Source organism: Danio rerio, chromosome 21, assembly GCF_049306965.1.
Source record: "Danio rerio strain Tuebingen ecotype United States chromosome 21, GRCz12tu, whole genome shotgun sequence".
In the NCBI taxonomy this organism is placed as follows: domain Eukaryota; kingdom Metazoa; phylum Chordata; class Actinopteri; order Cypriniformes; family Danionidae; genus Danio; species Danio rerio.
Window position 1 is genome coordinate 34,751,106 of NC_133196.1, and position 18,895 is coordinate 34,770,000.

Below are 18,895 nucleotides of genomic sequence, written 5' to 3' on the forward strand. Positions count from 1 at the left end.
TAGATTTACTGTCCCTTTATCAAATATTCTTGTAATTTACATAAAGTAATAAAATTTAGGAATCAAACACAACAGTTGAGCACAGACTCAGTAACTCGCAGTGCAATTCGTACACAAACACATAAAGGTGAAATACCTGCCGGCTGTAATAAATGTATGCTTTAACATCAAACAAAGGTGCTAGATTTGAGGGAGGGGGATGGTTCGGAGGCCCTGTTGTATTCTTCTGGGTTTGCTCTAATGAAAGACTGTCTGCCTCCAGCGTTTGTCATGCTGAAAAGGCCAGAGACTGTCCCGTATAGCATTCTTGAAAGGGGTAGACTCCACACTTAGGCCGAGGAGCTCCAGTCGAGAGCACTCTAACTGGGCATTTTGTGGCCTCTGAGCCCCTGCTCCAGCAGGCTGCTCCGTCATCTACAAACACACAACAGGTTAATGATCAAAACAGGAAACTACACTGCTGGAAAAAAAAAATTATTTACAGAAGTTCTAATGCTTTTGTTATGGTTTTAATAGAAATTATGTTGATTTGATTTACTTATTTTCAGACAGGAGTATCATACATAAACATTCTTTAACAAAAAACACATTTCAACATGGTCGAAAATGGTGCAGGATGAAGCACAAGCTTATTATTTTCCCACCCCATTACCACACACATCATTTGTTTATTACTTCAACTTATTTCTTCTTTTACTTATCTCTTCTTTTTACATGAGACATATGAGCTTTGCATGAGACATATTTTATCTTTTTGGCATCTTTGCTATATTATATGTTTGATTTCATGTGTGCATTTACTTTTTATAACACAGACCCCAATAATAACATAGTACTGCAAACAGCCATTAATTGAAATGTCATCATACTTCTCTTATTTGATTATTTTCATCACCTCTATTCATCATTATTTTCCTTTAATAATATACATATATTTATACAACTATTTAAATTGATTAATGTCCTGACATTGTTTGAGAATCTGTTTCAGACTGTTCCATAATTTCACACCACATAAAGACATACACAAACTTTTTAAAGTCGTCCTTGTTTTCAACCTCCTAAAATGTTGTTCTTTTCTCAGATTATAACCCCCTTGTCTTTCTTCAAAACACTTCAGTATGCATTTTGGAAGTACTTTCTTTCTAGCTTTAAACATAAATCGGCTGTTTTAAACTTAACCATATCACTGAACTTAAGTTTCTTCAATTTAAAAATAAAGAATTTGTATGCTCCAATTACCCCACATTTTCTATCAGTCTAATTACTTTTTTCTGCATAAGGATCATAAGGTTGGTTTCAATGAAAACTGTACTGGTCCTTTGGTGTCTTTTACTGGTACTTCTTTGCTTTCTATTGGTGGGATGTTAAAAGCAATAAACTCTAACAGAGTATGTCCCAAAACGGTACTGTTTTACCTGTATTTGTAATGGAAATCATCTGTGATAATTCTTTTGTTTTTGTTTGGTTTTAAACAGATTATACATTTTTTCCACAACTGCCGCATGTCAAATAATGGACTGCAAACCGGTTTAGGGAACTTTCATTCGAAATAACTGAAACAAATCACTTCACATAATAAGTTTGTGCTACAAAATAATCCATTTACATCAGAGATATCCAGACTTGGTCCTGGAGGGTCGGTGTCCTGCAAAGTTTAGTTCCAACCCCAATCAGATACACCTGGGCTAGCTAATCAAGCTCTTACTAGGCATTCTAGAAACATCCTTGCAGGTGTGTTGAAGCAAGTTGGAGCTAAAATCTGCAGGAAACCGGCGCTCAAGGACTGAGTTTGGACACTACTGATTTACATTGTCAAAACTGACTGACAGGTAGGCATGGGACGATAACCGTTTTCAAGGTATACCATGGTTTGGAAAAGTTAATTTTCTGCCATATCATTCCTATGGTATACAGTTAGATAGTCAGAATAATTAGCCGTTAAACAGAAATTGGGGAAAAACATAAATGGGGGGGAGGGGGGAGGGGCTTATAATTCAGGGGGCTAATAATTCTGACTTCAACTGTATGTAATATTGCTGCTGAAAGACTCTCATTTTTGAGGTTAGTTGCCTTGTAAAAATTTGTGACAAACACAACTTCAATGTACCAAGTTTTAAAAAAACACTTGACTGATTGTTAATAGTTTAACAGATGCTACTCCCTTAATTCACATAAAGCATTATGAATGCTTGATGAATGATGGTGGATAAAAGATCTTTTTAACATGAACATTACATATACATAATAATAATCGTAGGACAGAAGATATGAGGATGATACCTTTTCATCCTCAGGATTCAGTTTACTCACTGGTATTAGATGGCTGCTGGGCAAGTTGAAAGCATCTGCTATTGCGCAGGTCATCTCATATTTGGTCATCTGCTCTTTGGCAGAGTAATGAAAGATTCCACGCAATGACTGGTCCTGAGGTCAACAGAGACATGACATTTTGAAATAAGTGGATTGCAGTAACTTATTAACAATGTCCGCAAAATTAAAATATTAAGTGAAAATGTCCACTATTATCCTTTTTTTCTCTCTCTTTGCATAGATGATACACACTGTACACTTCTTGCTGTCCTGACTCAAATTACATTTTAAAGTCATCTCAACTTACATCAATCAAACTGAATAAAAACTGACTAATCCTATTTAAATAAAGCTAAAGTAATATTTGTTGTCATTGTAGATGGCTATATGTTTTAATAAACAAAGTTAATATGAGGGGGCTACAATCTATATGGTGGCTCAGTGGTTAGCACCTCACAGCAGGAAGGTCGCTGGTTCGAGTCCCATCTGGATAAATTTTTATTTCTGTGAAGAGTTTGCATGTTCGTGTGCTTTTTCTCTAGGTGCTCAAGTTTCCCCCACAGTCAAATCATAGTAACAACAAAAATACACACAAAATTTATTCAGGAATTAAATACCAGGATGTTACATAAAGGTTCAGCATAAATTCAGCAACATTTTGTCTGATGCAGAAAAGCCTATTCATGCTTTCATGACCTCTCGAGTAGATTATTTTAATGCGTACTTGGTGGTTGCCCTGCTGGCCTAATTAACAAACTTCGTCTATAGTGCAAAATGCAGCTGTTTTCTAGAACAAAGAAATACAATCATATTACTCCAGTTCTTTCATCATTGCATTGGCTCCCTATTAAATATCGTATAAATGTAAAAAAAATATTGACTACCTACAAAGCCCAGTTTAGCTCCCCAGTATTTGAGGGAGCTCCTGTATTATAGCCCCTCACTTCCACTACGCTCAATTAATTCTGGACAATTGATTATTCCCAGAACATCAAAATCAACTGTAGGCGGTAGATCTTTCTCATATCTGGCACCCAAACTCTGGAACAGCCTTCCTAGCACAGTTCGGGCAGCAGACACACTCTGTCAGTTTAAACTAGATTAAAGACACACTTCTTTGCATTAGCATACACATAAAACACAAATGCTGTTGAAATCCTAATCCTCTAAAGAATTGTTAGTCTGCATTATTTAGGGCAACTGGAGCCGGGAACACTTCTCTAAAGACATTATAATTTTAACGGCATCTGCACTTATGTTAGTCTTTTTTTCTTTTTATTTCCGAGTTTTCCATAATCCTGGACCAGGCCGTATCCTGAGCAGCATCTGTGGTGATTATGGAGGAGTGGAGAGCATGAGACTGGTCCATGTAAGACCCCAGTGACAGACGAGTCCTCGCATTGATCCTGAAGGGACAGCCTGTACACCAGCCTGTGACCTCTCCCACCTGCAGCTTCTCCATTATGGACATCCAGCGCTCTTCAGCCTCCGGCGCCTAGACTGCAGCTCTGCACAAAAGGTTTGGCCATAGAAGTAATGGTCGTGCCCAACTGAGTCTGGTTTCTCTCAAGGTTTTTAATTCTGCACTTTCGTGAATTGGTGAAGTTTTTTCCTCGTCGCTGTCGCCACTGGCTTGCATGGTTCGAGACTTGTAGAGCTGCGCATCGATGGATTTGCTCTTCAGTGTTTGAACTTTCAAAAGTAAAAATTAAACCACAATTAACTGAGCTAAACTGAACTGCAACACTGAAAACTGAACTATATTTACTATATTATTTTATGTGTCGCTGCTTTGACAATCTACATTGTTAAAGCGCTATAGAAATAAAGATGAATTAAATTTAATTTGAAAAACATTTTATTTTGTCCTCCATCAATAATGCAGCTCATAAAGTAATACATTTAAAAACCAAACAGCTTTCCTGTAAATCTTCTGCCTGACCAACTTGAATACAAGCTAAATCTGTGTACTGATATGTTACATAAGGAATTAAATGTAAACATGACTGCTCCTTAAGAGACATCTTCTGTGGCTTTTTCTTTTTGCCCTAAAGCGAAACACCAGATTTCACAAAGCAATGGTAAACATAACATCTCTGATGTCCCTTTAGAAAGCTTAGTTCTAAACAAAACACTCTGAGTGAATGTAAAAATATTTCCTCAAAGACTCTTAACATGAGAAGAGTGATAAGAGTCATTGTTTCCATGTTATTCTAAGATTTTCCTAAACAGACATGACTTCAAACCACACAATGAACTTCAGACGATTCTGTTTTGTCTTTTTTTCTGCCACACCTTGACTGGAATGACATCAAGTGAACTTACAATGATAATCTTAAATATTCAGTACATGCTTTAATTGTTTGACATATAGGTTTGCGTGATCTTCCTCTAATCCTACCAACAATGGCAATGGATAATTTCGCACAGATCTTAAAAATAAGTTGAGGTGAAAGTTAAGTGCTGAACTGTGATGGGAACAAACCAGACCAAAGATAGTATCAATATAGGACATATGCTTTCTGATATTCAATAATTCAGTATATTGTGATAATTAACATGCACAATATTGATATCATTCACTCATTCATTTTCTTTTTAGCTCAGTCCCTTTATTAATCCGGGGTCGCCACAGCGGAATCAACCACCAACCTATCGAGCACGTTTTTTACGCAGTGGATTCCCTTCCAGCTGCAACCCATTTCTGGGAAACAATATCGATATCATGGGCACTAAATAATTATAAATAATTTAATCATTATTATGAATAATTATTTTTGAAATTTCAACTTTTGAAGTTTCATAATAATATTAAATTGAAGTATTGACAGTGGGTTTTCATCACAAAACCAAATTCTTAAAGACTTAAAGGTTCCATGAAGTGCTTTAAAATGTGGATTTTTATTCGATGTTTGACGTAATCTGAACCGAAACATAAAGAGAGGGTGGGACATAGTGTAGCTCCTCCGCTTTAGAAAAAACAGCCAATAGCGTTTCGTTTTATCATTGCTCTGCCAGTAAGAGTGGTTAAGCTCAAGTCCATCAAATGAAAAGCAAATGCGAAGCTTGTTGAAGGGGGCGGGGCATGTCGGACACTAGAGAGCATTTGATTGGTTATGATTTGATGTGGTGACGTGAATAAAACCATTGCTCCATTTAGGCAGAAGTGATAAACTACAAGCTTTACATGTTTATTTCAGCTTTTTATTTTTTTTCTTATAAAAGCGAATTGTCACTGTTTTGGAGCACACCAGCTTATAGATATGCTGAAAACAAATAATAATGATACTAACATCTAAGGATCTTTAGTATCATTTTATGGGACTTTTAATAGGCAATTTATTTTCAAACCTTAAAATCGTCATGTTCATCTTGCTAAAACAATGAAAATTCTATGACTGTTTATATGCCATTTGATCATTAACTATGTACAGTAAGGTTAAGTAACTGATTTAAGTAAACGTTATGACATCTACAAAGGCATTAATCTCAAAAATATTAATTCTATAGTTTATGCTTAATAAGGCACTAAGATCAAAAGTAATATTAATAGTTTCAAATATAGTTGGTAACTTCTGAACTTAACTTCAGGGTATAACTATTACATGGCTGTTTCTCACTGTTGATTTAAATGCATTAACTAACATATATTGTGTAATTTACTTGCAGATGTTTTCCCACTTCAACACCTGCATACCATGTACTTCTGAACACTGAATTAGAATGGCAGAACTAATGCTACATTAAATGGTATCACCTTGTGATACCAGTGTAATTATAAAGTAAATCATCAGGAACTGTTTACTCAATATAAAGTGTGAAATGGTCACAAATTACTGTGTAATATATAAAACCTAAGCCTTTTAACAACAGCAAACTTCTTTCAAAAAGTATAAGTGTATATAGAAATATACAAATACCTTATAAGTTAAGATAAACTGCAGAATCATCTCAAATATTGACATTAAAGGGGTAGTTTACCAAAGATTGTGTTATTAACGTCCTGTTACACAATTAAACTTACACATACTATTCAGTGGGTTGTTACATGTGTGTAGTTACACCAGTATTACACAATTAAACACTATGTACCAGTGTGTACATACACTGGAGTACTACGTACTACTAACACATTTAGTTACCGTGTAAGTTCACAGGTATAAGCAACAATATAAAGTGGGAATAAGAGACTTTACTGTAAAACCGATATCTAATGTACTTGTTAATTTTTTTTTTCTGTTTAATTGGTTTAAAGTATTTAGTCACTTTCAATATGTGTACAAAAAGTATTTTGGGGTTATTATGCCAGTTAAATGAATCTTTTTTGCAGCTTTAGGTCAATATTGGGATGATACCGTATACCATGATTAAAGCTTCAGCTTGTCATAATGATGTATTAGTTTTCATTTATTACATATGATTTGTTAAACTATTATAAATAGTCTTATCAGTGCAGAAAGTGCATTCAGTCATGATTAAAAACAATAAACACTGCTCAATTACAATTAGAACAACTTCTTAACGATATATCTTCTTTACAGTAATTGAAAATAACTCTAGAAATAATAGATCTAGCTTAACATACACTCACCGGTCACTTTATTAGGTACATCTGCCCAACTGCTCGTTAACACAAATTTCTAATCAGCCAATCATATGGCAGCAACGCAATGCATTTAGGCATGTAGGCATGGTCAAAATGATCTGCTGCAAATCAAATCGAGCAGCAGAAAAGGGAAGAAAGAGGATTTAAGTGACTTTAAAGGTGGCATGGTTGTTAGTGCCAGCAGGTTGTTCTGAGTATTTCAGAAACTGCTGATCTACGGGGATTTTCACAGACAACCATCTCTAGGGTTTACATTCACATACATTTACACTCGATTTCTGCTGCGGCATTCAGATGGTAGGGTCAGAATTTGCCATCAACAACATGAAAGCATGGATCCATCCTGCCTTTTATCAACAGATTGGACTGCTGCTGGTGGTGGTGTAATGGTGTGGGCGATATTTTCTTGGCACACTTTGGGTCCATTACTACCAATTGAGCATCGCGTCAACGCCACAGCCTACCCAAGTATTGTTGCTGACCATGTCCATCCTTATATGACCACAGTGTACCCATCTTCTGATGGCTACTTCCAGCACGATAACAAGCCATGTCATAATGCGCGAGTCATCTCAGACTGGTTTCTTGAACATGACAATGAGTTCACTGTAGTCAAATGGCCTCCACAGTCACCAAATCTCAATCCAATAGAGCACCTTTGGGATGTGGTGAAACAAGAAATCCGCATCAAGAATGTGCAGCCAACAAATCTGCAGCAACAGCATGATGTTATCTTGTCAATATGGTCCAAAATCTCTTAGGAATATTTCCAGTACCTTTTTGAATCTATGCCATGAAGGATTAATGCAGTTCTGAAGACAAAAGGAGATTCAACCCAGTACTAGTAAAGTGGCCGGTGAGTGTATATTCTATTTGCCATGCAAAAGTAGGAATCACTATCAATACGAGTAAATAATGATTAGATGCTATTTATATTGGCAGTTACAGCCATTTGCGTTTCAGTACTGTTGTACATTAACAGGATACAATTATAAGAGTCAAAATGATTAGAATTCTTAAAATTCGACTTTTATCTTTATCAAACTTTCATTGGACAGTTTTACTTTTAGAACATTTACTTTATGGAAAATTAATCAACAATTTCCTCAGAAAAGATTTCTAAAGGTGCCGTTTACCAAATATCAGTAACAGACAAGTAGGTGTTATTGGCAGTTTGAATGCGAATAACCACATGTGTTTTCACGCTACAACAGCCATCATGTGGTCAAATGCCCTTTCAAACACCTCTGGATGTGGTCAAAGTGTTAAAGCTCAAAACATTTCACCCCATTTACTCATATACTTATCAATTGTTATTGGATTGACAAAAACACATCTTAATACTGGGTGTAAACAACAGATCCACCGCTTGACCAAAACTGAGCACGACACCAGTGTTTGCTATAGAATATTCACTCTATAAGGCACTCACCTGAAGGGCTCTCTCAGCCATGTTCCGACAGACACGAGCCACATCATTGGTGTATGTGGGAAAGCGTTGCTGACAGTGGTCTATGGTGCAACTCTCGGCTCCCTCCTGAACACGTTCAAACAGCACGGTCACTGCGCTTTCCTCAACCTTCTCCACCTCTCCAAACAGAATGGGCACTCGCAGTATAGCTGCACCTGCACAAAAGCACAAACACACATTTCATGCTCTCCCAATATTATAGTGCAGGGTAATAAGGAGTAATAGTAAAGCAAATAATAAAAAGTGAAGGAGTTCTATGCATTTAATTTAAAGGGCACCTACTTTACCCCATTTTCAAGATTTAATATACAAGTCTTTTGCTTATCCAGAATTTGTCTGTAAAGTTTGAACTCAGATTATTTATTATATTTTTTTTAAATCTGGGTAATTTGAGCTGTTAAGACTTTGTAGTTGTTTTTGTTGCATGTGCCTTTATGCAACTGAGCTAGTTCTCCCTGCCTACCATTCATATGTGCGTAAGAGCTGTTGCCGTTATGTAGATAAACAACACAGTGACAGACAAGACTGAAGCAGATCTCCCTTACTACAATTACTACAACTGTTATTTGTTATATTTGTTGTGAAGTTAATTTAAGCCTTTCTGCAACGATGAGTCCTTCACAGTGTCATTATAAAGTTAAATATACACAAATACACACCTTTAACTTTGCACTGTATTTGCATAGTAAATGTGACAGGATACACATCACTATCTACTGCTGTATGGATTTTCGCTCTGTTAATATACAAAATAAATCTGATTTACATTCAAAGAACCAGGATTGAGTTCTCTTCTTTTAAAATTGTACTGACACTATGCGGCTGTGGTGATGAATGAGGACCAGTGCTAGGTGGATTACCAGTGATCCAAATTTGAAATTTGTAGTACTATAATCTTTATTCAAATTTTGGATCATGTAATCTGACTACATTTTTGAATTATTTTTAAGTAGCATGTTTAAAATGTTCATCACATAATTCTAATTATTTTATATCATAATGATCTAAAAATACAATGTGAAAAATAAAATACATTTTATTATTTCTTATCAATAACAAAGAGTGTATAAAACGAGACATTACATACAAGATAGGGATTGTGAGTTTGGAAATTATTTATTAAATCGTGACAGATACTAAAATAACAGTGATAAAAATAACTGCTTGATCATTTAAAAGCTTTTATATCTGTTTTTCTGAATGTAATGTGACCATTTGTGCACCGTGTTGCTAAATTAATTTAAATAAATAATGTATTTAGCTTGTATATTTTTGTGCAAATAACTAAACTATTCTGGGATTAAGTGAATATTTTAGGTTATTGGGCCCTATCATACACCCGGTGCAATGCGGCGCATGACGCGATGCAATTGTTATTTGGTAGTTTCAGCTTAGCGCAAGAGTCGTTTTGAAGCACGCTGTTTAAATAGCAAATGCATTTGCGCTCATAGGCGTTCTGGTCTAAAAAAGGAGGTGAGTTTTGGCGCACTGCCGGCACATTGCTATTTTGAGGGACTAAAATAGTCTTTTCAATAGACCAGCAGAGAGGAGGTCTAAAGTCCAGCGCAGAGCGTGTTAGAGTGCGCCTCACTAAAACATTGCTTAATACACACAGGGTGTACAGCAATATCTTTACAAATGAAAAATAATTAAAGGATTAAAATATTACAAAAATTATTATTTTCTAGCCTACATAAATATAAAAACCACTGCTTTTTATGCCTTCTTCATCTCGGGGGGCTTTTTCAGTTTATTCATGACAATTTGCTTTTGTATAGTACTATTGTTATAAAGCTTTATTATTTGTTACTTGCATATTTATATTTGTTTTTTATTAAAAACAAGCTTAGATTTGCTCATCTGTCAGGTTTTAGACCATATGGGGCACAACATGTGTATTTGGAAATAACTATAATAAGCATAACTATAATAATTATTATTGTTCATTTATTCATTTGCTGGAAATTAGAACTGAATTTAGAAATGGTTTTGAAACAAATCTTTGCGCTTACAAACAAAATTAATTATGTATAGGCTAATGGATATCTGTGCGTACAACACATTTTCCTATTCACGAGATTGAAAGTGAAAGTAAAGAATGAGGAGGCTCATCCTCTCATTCTCGCGCTGTAGATGGTCTGTTTAACGGTTTTCTCTCTAGTGAAATGTTCAGTTTTTCCACTTACAAAGTCCGCCATGTAAGCAAATGCGCTATGGCGTGGCGCAACTGACTCTAAAAGGGAATGGGAGATGAGACTCAGATTGGTTTATTCTCAAAACACATCTATAACTCATCAACAGAATAAACTCAACCCTGTTAGTCCATGCGCCGTGGCGCAAAGCAGATTTTTTCGTCCTTAAAATAGCAAAAGTGGATTCTGACATGCCCTGAATGCTTTTGCGCCCTGCGCTTTGGACTTTGTGCATGGATCGTCAAAATAGAGCCTATAGTGTTTAACTGGAAAAAAAAAAGTTTGTATTAAATGAACAAACATACAAATAACACTAATGTTTGACATATATAAAGACTGAATGTAGCAAGATTTATGATAACATACCCAACAAATTAACTGTAAATTATACAATCACGCAATTAATAAAACAGTAAATGCAATTTGATAATGTGCATACTAAGTAACATAACCTAATTAGTTGTACTTAATACTTGGAATCCGAATTTTTATCTGGGCAGACTTTAAATGAAATATTTTTAAATGTGAATCCTTCCAAAACTGTACAATTTATCAAAAGAAAACCTTAAAAAACTGTTTAGGTTTTTATCCTATATATTATCAATATTATTATTATTTATGTATTTTACCTTGTGTATTATTTACTGCTGTTGGTGACTTTTAATTGTTAGAATATTTTTTTTATAACTATAGAAAAGTGTTATTGATAAATTGTGGTAAACTTGATCTTTTTTTATGCCATGACATAGCCAAAGAAGCTGAAATGGCGATAAACTCAAAATTCTCTCTCTCTATTTGTAATCTGATTACTTAATCCAGATTTCAACTGTAATCCAGATTACAAAGTAATTAGTTACAACCTAGCAGCCAGCACTGATTGAATGACTTGGATGAAGATTAACAGTTCACATCTGATAGTAAAACTGAACACACCTGGGCAGTGTCTGAGAATCTCCCTCTCCCCCTCTAGCTTGGACTTTCCATACAAATTCAAAGGATTGGGAGCATCATTTTCTCCATAGGGAGGATTACGTCCATCAAAAACATAATCTGTGCTGATGTAGATGAGGAAACTGCCACCTGTGGAAACATATTTTAATAAGCGCTATTCCATGTTTAACCATATCTATCATAGATTTGTCATTTGACTAACCAGCTTCTTTTGCCAGTGTAGCACATGCGTGAACGTTCAAGTTCATGGCTGCTTCAGTGTGACGCTCCACCACGTCTGGCCTCCTCTCAGCGGCGCAGTGCACAATGACATGAGGCTGACATTCACAACATATATTTTACACATTAAACACTGTATGATTGGTGGTAGGAGAGCAATATCAGATGATCTCACTGGTTAGGGAAATAATATGATGGATATTAAGGTACCTGAAAGCTCTGAATGACCCCTCGCACTGCATCTTCGTCCAGTAGATTACACTTCAGGAAAAAAGGCCTGGCTCGGTTGTAGCCACATCCCAAAGCATCCCAGTCATTATTCTTAAACTCTTTGTAGACAGCACGGCCCAGTAATCCTGTTGCACCAGTCACAAGCACACGCCGGTATGGTGTGTAGACCTCATCCTAAAAGCAAAACAGTGGTAATTTACCCTAATAGAATGTTAATACACTACATACAAATATTTTACACAATTCAGTTTAGATGATGAGACAAGGAAGATTACAAAACTATTCAACAGCTTACTTTATACATAGGATTAAAATGGTAAATGTTTTTTTTTTAAATATGATTTATAGACAAATTTATAATACAACACATAGACAATTTGGTTTTAAAATTGATATTGAGTTAGAATGCTGTTTTTGTGAAAGCTTTAATAAAACTATTTCACATTTAACTTGGTCTTGCCAATATAATCAACTTTTTTTAATTAATGTTGAAGCTTTTATTGCTCATAATATTTTTAAATCATTTTCCTTGTCTTATAAACATGTGATTTTGGATTATTATGTTAAGGATCACTCTTTAAACAATGTTGGTTTTATAAACATTTTATTTTATTTATTTATTTCACATACATAAATCCAAGTTTGCCAAAAGCAAACCTCTCTTCATGATGCTAGAAAAAAAGAGGTTCAAATGTCTATAAAATAAAAGTCTGTATATGTATATATGAAATGTGTCTATAAATATATATATATAAAAGTCTAAATCTAAAAATCTAAAAATAGAAAAGCAATTAAAAAAGTTATATGCTCCACCATCTTTGTATAAAAAAATATCTGTATATATGCATTTTTATATTATTATTTATTACATTTATTTTATATTTATTATATTTTTATATTTATTTTATTTCTTTTATTTTTTATTTGATCCTTCTTGTTAAGGAATGTGAAGTGATTTGTTGTATAATAAAACTGTATGCTGGTTCTTAAGATAGAATAAGATAGGATAAGATAGAAGGTATTGATGTAAAAAGTTCAGTAAAATATCTTGGCATTGTAATAATTAAAAGTACCTCTGATAGAATTACCAATAACTTTTCTAAATGAATTCAGATGTCCATTTTCAACTGCTGGCTACAAAGAAATGTAACTATTTATGGTCGTGTGTTATTGACGAAAGCCGAGGGTATTTCATTGTTTACCCTGCTCTCTCTTTCATGACCGGAAAGCATGTTCATCTATTGATTCTATGTTATTTAAATTCTAGTGGAAAAACAAGACTGAATATGTTAAAAGAAAGACATTGGTAAGAAATATTTTAGAGGGAGGGGTAAATGCTTTGGACTTTCCTACTTTTGATGAGGTTTTCAAAATTGGGTGGATTAAACGTTGCCTGAATGCTGACCCTAATTTGTAATGGTTTTACATTCCTAAATTTATATTTGATAATTGTGGAGGTCTAAATTTTTTATTAGCCTGTGATTTTAGCTGTAATAAACTCCCTATAAAACTTGCCAATTTTCACAAACAAGCTTTGGAAGCAAGTAAGCTTCTGCCACAATTTTTCCCTTCACAAATCTATAATATGGAATAATCGGAATATGCTGCGGAGTAAAAAATCTATTTTTATCAAATTATGGGTGGACAGAGGAATAGTTTTTATTTTAGAATTATTAAAACGGAAGGTAACGTTTGCTCTTTTAGTTTCTTCATTTTACGGAATGGATATTTCGCCCAGAGTATATTGGGTTATAAAGTCTATTTCTCCAAACCTATTACATCTGACTAGAACCTGTGCTTATACAGACTTAAAATGTGAAATGGCTAAATCAGTTATTGGAGGGGTGGAAATTACTGATATTAAATGTAATAATTGGTTCGTTAGAAGAAATTTTGCTAATAAGTCTAGCTTGTACCCGAAAGCTATTGATAAGTGGAAATTAAATAACCCGGTTCTGTCCACCATTAAAATTTGGCCTGGTATCAATAAGTTTTTAGTGGCTAAGATAAAAGAACTTTATTTAAAAATCCTTCATAATCACTATCCCTGTAATTCTTTACTGACTAAATTTAATATAAACAATTCTTGTCGATGCACATTCTGTAATTCTAATCTGAAAACAAGAGCGCATTTATTTTTAGAATGCAATATTGTAGAAAGAATTGATCTTGGCTTGTCCGATCAGCTTACAAAAAACTTTTTAACTTTAAGAAAATTAATTTATTGTTTTGGGAGTCAGATTATAAGGAAATGAACAAAATGTTAAAAATTTTAACGCTTTTTTGCTGCCTTTTCCATCTTCACAAATGTTAAGTTATTCAGTGTTTGCCTAATTTTAGAACCTTTTGCATTGACTTGAAACTTTATTATGAATTTGTCTGCCTATCGCAAAAGCTGCTCAAACAATTCAACTGCTGAAAAAATAATATTATTATAATCATTACCTTTAAGTTATCAGATCCCTTTTGGTACGCCTATGTAACAATCCAAATAATCGAAGTATAGTTTGAGATATTTATGTTTTATTTATTTTGATATACATTTATATTTTGCTTTCTTTAATTATCTGTTTTTCTTTCATGTACTTTTTTTTCCTTATCCCTTGTATCATTTGTGTTACTAGATGTACAATTAATATGTAGAATTTGTATTCAGGTTACACAATATTAGCACAAATCAATGTTTTATGTATTCCCTGTTAATTATCTTATTTAAAAACTCTAGCTGTGCATAGAGCCCGTTACATGTAGAAAAAAAAAACACATAGAAGATCTCAGGTCAAATTTGATTGACAAGACTGAGAACCAATGAAAGCCGCTTGTGAAAGAATCTGAACACGCCTTTACAACATCATTGGTCGATTACATTAATTGGTGTCTAATGGCGATGGAAACACAATGAGTAACGTTAATGTCTAATGGCGATGGAAACACAATGGCTGTAGGCAGGCATCAAGACAAGCAAAAAAAGGTAAAATATTACACAGTTTTTTTGATACATTTATCAAACTAGCTGTCGTAGTGGTGATTGACTATGTTTCTGAAGTTGAAGTTAAGTGGAGCGCGTGAAAAACGGTAAATACAACTTACCTCAGACGTTGGAACTTCGCTTGCTTTATTGAGGTAAATTGCACATATGCTGATATTGGAAAGAGTTAATCTTGTTAAATTAATTTGTTTTGTTTGTTATTTCTTTTAGAAAGTCAACTGAGTACACTATTTAGACCTTTTTATATGACTTTTTCGGTATGGGTTAATATTTGCAATTTTGTGTTGTTGTAAATGGCTGCTTACACATATTTCTATACGTTAAGCTCAAAGTACACAATTGTGAAATTGTTTTTTAGCCAATTGGTTTTTATAACCATTTAAAATAAAATATAAATGTTTTATTTAATAGAAAATCGCTTGAAACCTGCAGCCTCAGTCTACAAAAAAACAACTTGCTTCTGTGTGCAGGCTACGGCGCAAAAGATTAAGCGCCACCCTCAGGACATTTAGTGGAACTACAGCTGGGTGGATTTTAAACTTATCTCATTATAGATCACAGTCCCTCTTTGCATTTGTATAACATTATTACCAAAGATAACTTGCTCTAGTTAGAGATGCGTTTTAAATTACATTTGCTCGACTTTATTTTCCACACATTTCCATTTGTTTTAATCTCCTCTCAAGCAAACAGTAGAGAACACTGACTTGCATAATTGTAGACGCTTACAATCTTGTTAATATGATTAACCTACAGCGGGTTAAAATGTAATGCCACTGAGCATACAGCAGTATGTCACTGTTGTTTTAATAGGCCAATGTTAAACATCATGCTAACTAATTGTTTCGTTCATTTTGCTGTATTGAGATCAAATTGTTCGTATTTATCTAGTTTGAAGACTTGGCAGACTTGAGACAGGTTTGCGTTTATCTGCGCTTCTGTCACAATCAACATTTAAAATAAAAGTATGTCATAGGCATAACATAGCATTTGTAAATATTTTTTGCATTACAAAACATTACACAAGCCAAGCCTGCTTGGAACATGAGACATTCATTTGAAATAAACTAAGTTGTTTTGGCTTGCAAACCATGGAAGGCACTTCCTTAAAATGGACCAAGAGTCTTACCTGGACAAGCTCAACGTGGCCGGGTTCAAAATGTATGCTGAGCTCTTTATCTCTGATACTCATTTCAGTGTGGCTACAGCTATCATATCCTGGAGCAAAGACCTCTATTTCAAATGCGCCACTCAGTCCTTAAAGCCTCTTGGAACGGCTAGCCTCCTGCTGTCAAATTAGGCCTGCGTCCGATATGATCTGTAAACCATACGCGCTTTAACACTGACATTTGTTTATGTTATGTAGAGCAGAGAATCTCTATCCCATCCGTTCAGTGTAAACAGCAGCACTTAACCCAAACAAAGACAAACCTTCTGGCGCATCATCGCTGCGCACTTTTACGCAGTTCATGCGGCTGAGTTCCGATTTAGTTCGCGTCAGCTGTTTTATCTGATCCAGTACACAGGACTATCATCAATGTCATATATTATTATTATATATTGAAATACTTAAGCACTTACAATGTTTTAAAATATGCCTTAATCAAATGTAGAATGACAAAGAGTTCCTCAAAACATGCGTTATCAGAATCTAAATATAGCAGAAAGATATTACAGCCACGAAATTAAACGGGTTTAAACTAAACGAATACAGATTACTGTTAAATACAAGTCTTTCGAGGAAACATTTATGTAGGAATTGGATATGACTTTATTAGCGTTGTACAAAGATGCAGATTAATCTCTACAGATCAAATACTAAAGCTAAAATTAACATCACGCACAAGTCGTTTAAAATCATTTGATAATTACCTGATCACCCCCGTAGTTAAAACCAGGCATATTTTGGATTAAATGCGTGTGAAGTGTGAAGCCTTCAGCATGTATTTGAAAACGAGGGTTGAAGTTCTTGTTCTGCAACAGCCAGAGTTGATTTCAGTATAAAAGTCCCAGCCCAACACGGATAAAAGTCCTAGTTAAGAATGTGTTTTTGTTTTGAATACTGTACGTTGTTCTTAAGGAGAATACAACCGTTACACAATTATTACAAAACTAGACATTCGAGTAATTTGTTTATATATATATATATATATATATATATATATATATATATATATATATATATATATATATATATATATATATATATATATACTTTATAATGTCATAACATTGTGTTGATTGTTTTTGTTATAGATAGGTAAGAAGATATGTGGTACATGCCTAGGTTTTGTTAACATGTTCACCAATTTTTAGGCAGCATATTTAATTGAACAAATTATTTATAAAATGTTAGGTCAACAAGCAACTTAATAAGAATAAGTTGTTTCCGCCCGGTTTCGAACCGGGGACCTTTCGCGTGTTAGGCGAACGTGATAACCACTACACTACGGAAACGCTGTTTTAAGCTGAACCACACACACATACAAGCTCCTTAACCCAGGGTTCCCACGGCTCATGTTATTTCTGCGATATCATGGAACTTTAAAAAGGTCAGGGTATTGTCATGGAATAACAGGGGTTTTAGTTTAGCACAGTATATTTTAGTTCCCATTATTCAATATTTAGAATATTGTTTTACGTCTATTACTGTGGTCAGGCTATTTTTCAGCTCCATTTTATTCCTTTCATGCTTATCAACTTGTAGTGACTTTAATCAGATGGGGTGTTAAAACTCCACGTTAAAAGGTAGTTGACAGAAAAGATAAATGTCGTGTTTCAAAAAATACTATATATAGAGGGAGATTTTTTTCAAAAGCATAAGTAAATAACCATTAAGTTATATGTATTATCATATTAAACATTTAATTATTGCTTTTATTTTAACACTATTTATTATATTATTAATGTATAAGAACAACAGCAGCTTGTTTTATGTTGACTAGATAGCTTTTGTAAACTAAAATATGTATCATTTTTATCACATGTATTTTTTCTATTTTGTAATCATTGTAGTCTCTTCATCTAAATTGTTGTAGAAATGGGCTCTTAGTGAAAATCAAGGAAAAGTCCGAGAATTTGATAATTGGGAACCCTGCTAAAATGCAGCCCCGTAGCTGCAATCCTGAAACTGTATAGCCTCTGGTATTTTATTACACACTTGAGGTTACAACAGATTTCCAATAGTGCAAAACTAAAAGTTGTTTCCGCCCGGTTTCGAACCGGGGACCTTTCGCGTGTGAGGCGAAAGTGATAACCACTACACTACGGAAACTGGTGGTCAGGACTGTTGAGTAATGGTACTATGTCCTTTAGTTACAGAGACCTGAAACGATTTATTCACAATTAGTGCAGGTGGTATTTAAATGCTTTTTTGCAAGGTAATACATTTTTATAATTTTTCATTATGCAATATATGGTTGTATGCTTAAGTTTTCCTGATTTAAATCTGCGAATAGTTTATAAAATCCTGGTAAGCTTTACTTTCCTTAACTTTTCCCATTCATTCTCTATGGTAGTGCTTAACACTACCGATGCAATATACTTTTGGCCACACGTAGATTTTTGGCGCTGTTTCGTCATTTCCGTGCCGGGGAATTTAAAAAGCCCAGTGTTGACAATAGGAAAGGTATGTTTACTGAATTGTCAGGTAAAAAAAAAGTTTTGTGTTGTATAACAAATAATTACTGTCTAAACCATCTTAACACAAACTTTGCATATGGTGTTTGCTGTTTAAACTAATGTGATCAAACAGAAAAGGTAAATATATAAGTATAAATATGGTATAATATATAAATAATATTGCATAATGAAAACATAGATTATTATTAAACAACAATAGAATGTGAAATGAGATATTGAGAAATATTAAATGTTGAAATATAATGGAAATTGAACTGCATAATACCTGTTTTGTTTTCAGA

General features: G+C 34.2%; 1 protein-coding gene, 1 long non-coding RNA gene and 2 other non-coding genes across 7 annotated transcripts in view; 1 reads left to right on the top strand and 3 right to left on the bottom strand.

Annotated features, from left to right (window-relative positions):
• Positions 1 to 16,983, bottom strand: mat2b (methionine adenosyltransferase 2 non-catalytic beta subunit methionine). 4 transcript variants are annotated; one of them, XM_073934509.1, is made up of 8 exons: positions 16,845 to 16,950; positions 16,102 to 16,290; positions 11,963 to 12,157; positions 11,736 to 11,850; positions 11,516 to 11,662; positions 8,352 to 8,545; positions 2,314 to 2,427; positions 1 to 414 (listed from the first exon to the last, which is right to left on the bottom strand). In XM_073934509.1, exons 2-8 carry the CDS (start codon positions 16,162 to 16,164, stop codon positions 238 to 240), a joined length of 1,005 nt encoding a protein of 334 aa, XP_073790610.1. In that variant the 5' UTR covers positions 16,165 to 16,290; positions 16,845 to 16,950; the 3' UTR covers positions 1 to 237.
• LOC100333843 (uncharacterized) overlaps positions 14,884 to 18,895 on the top strand; it is a 15,440-nt gene continuing 11,428 nt past the window's right edge. The window contains exon 1 of the long non-coding RNA XR_001797020.4: positions 14,884 to 14,954. This is a non-coding gene — a long non-coding RNA (uncharacterized lncRNA). The remainder of the gene's footprint in view (positions 14,955 to 18,895) is intronic.
• Positions 17,357 to 17,429, bottom strand: trnav-aac (transfer RNA valine (anticodon AAC)). Its single transcript has one exon. It is a non-coding gene; the product is annotated as a tRNA-Val (tRNA).
• On the bottom strand, positions 18,174 to 18,246 carry trnav-cac (transfer RNA valine (anticodon CAC)). Its single transcript has one exon. It is a non-coding gene; the product is annotated as a tRNA-Val (tRNA).

Bases quoted from the DNA above. Each gene is read 5' to 3' on its own strand.
- mat2b (XM_073934509.1), bottom strand. From the start codon at position 16,164: ATGAGTATCAGAGATAAAGAGCTCAGCATACATTTTGAACCCGGCCAC. The intron at 11,851-11,962 runs GTACCTTAATAT...TGTGAATGTCAG, and splicing joins GGGTCATTCAGAGCTTTCAG to CCTCATGTCATTGTGCACTG. The intron at 11,663-11,735 runs GTTAGTCAAATG...ATGTTTCCACAG, and splicing joins TACACTGGCAAAAGAAGCTG to GTGGCAGTTTCCTCATCTAC.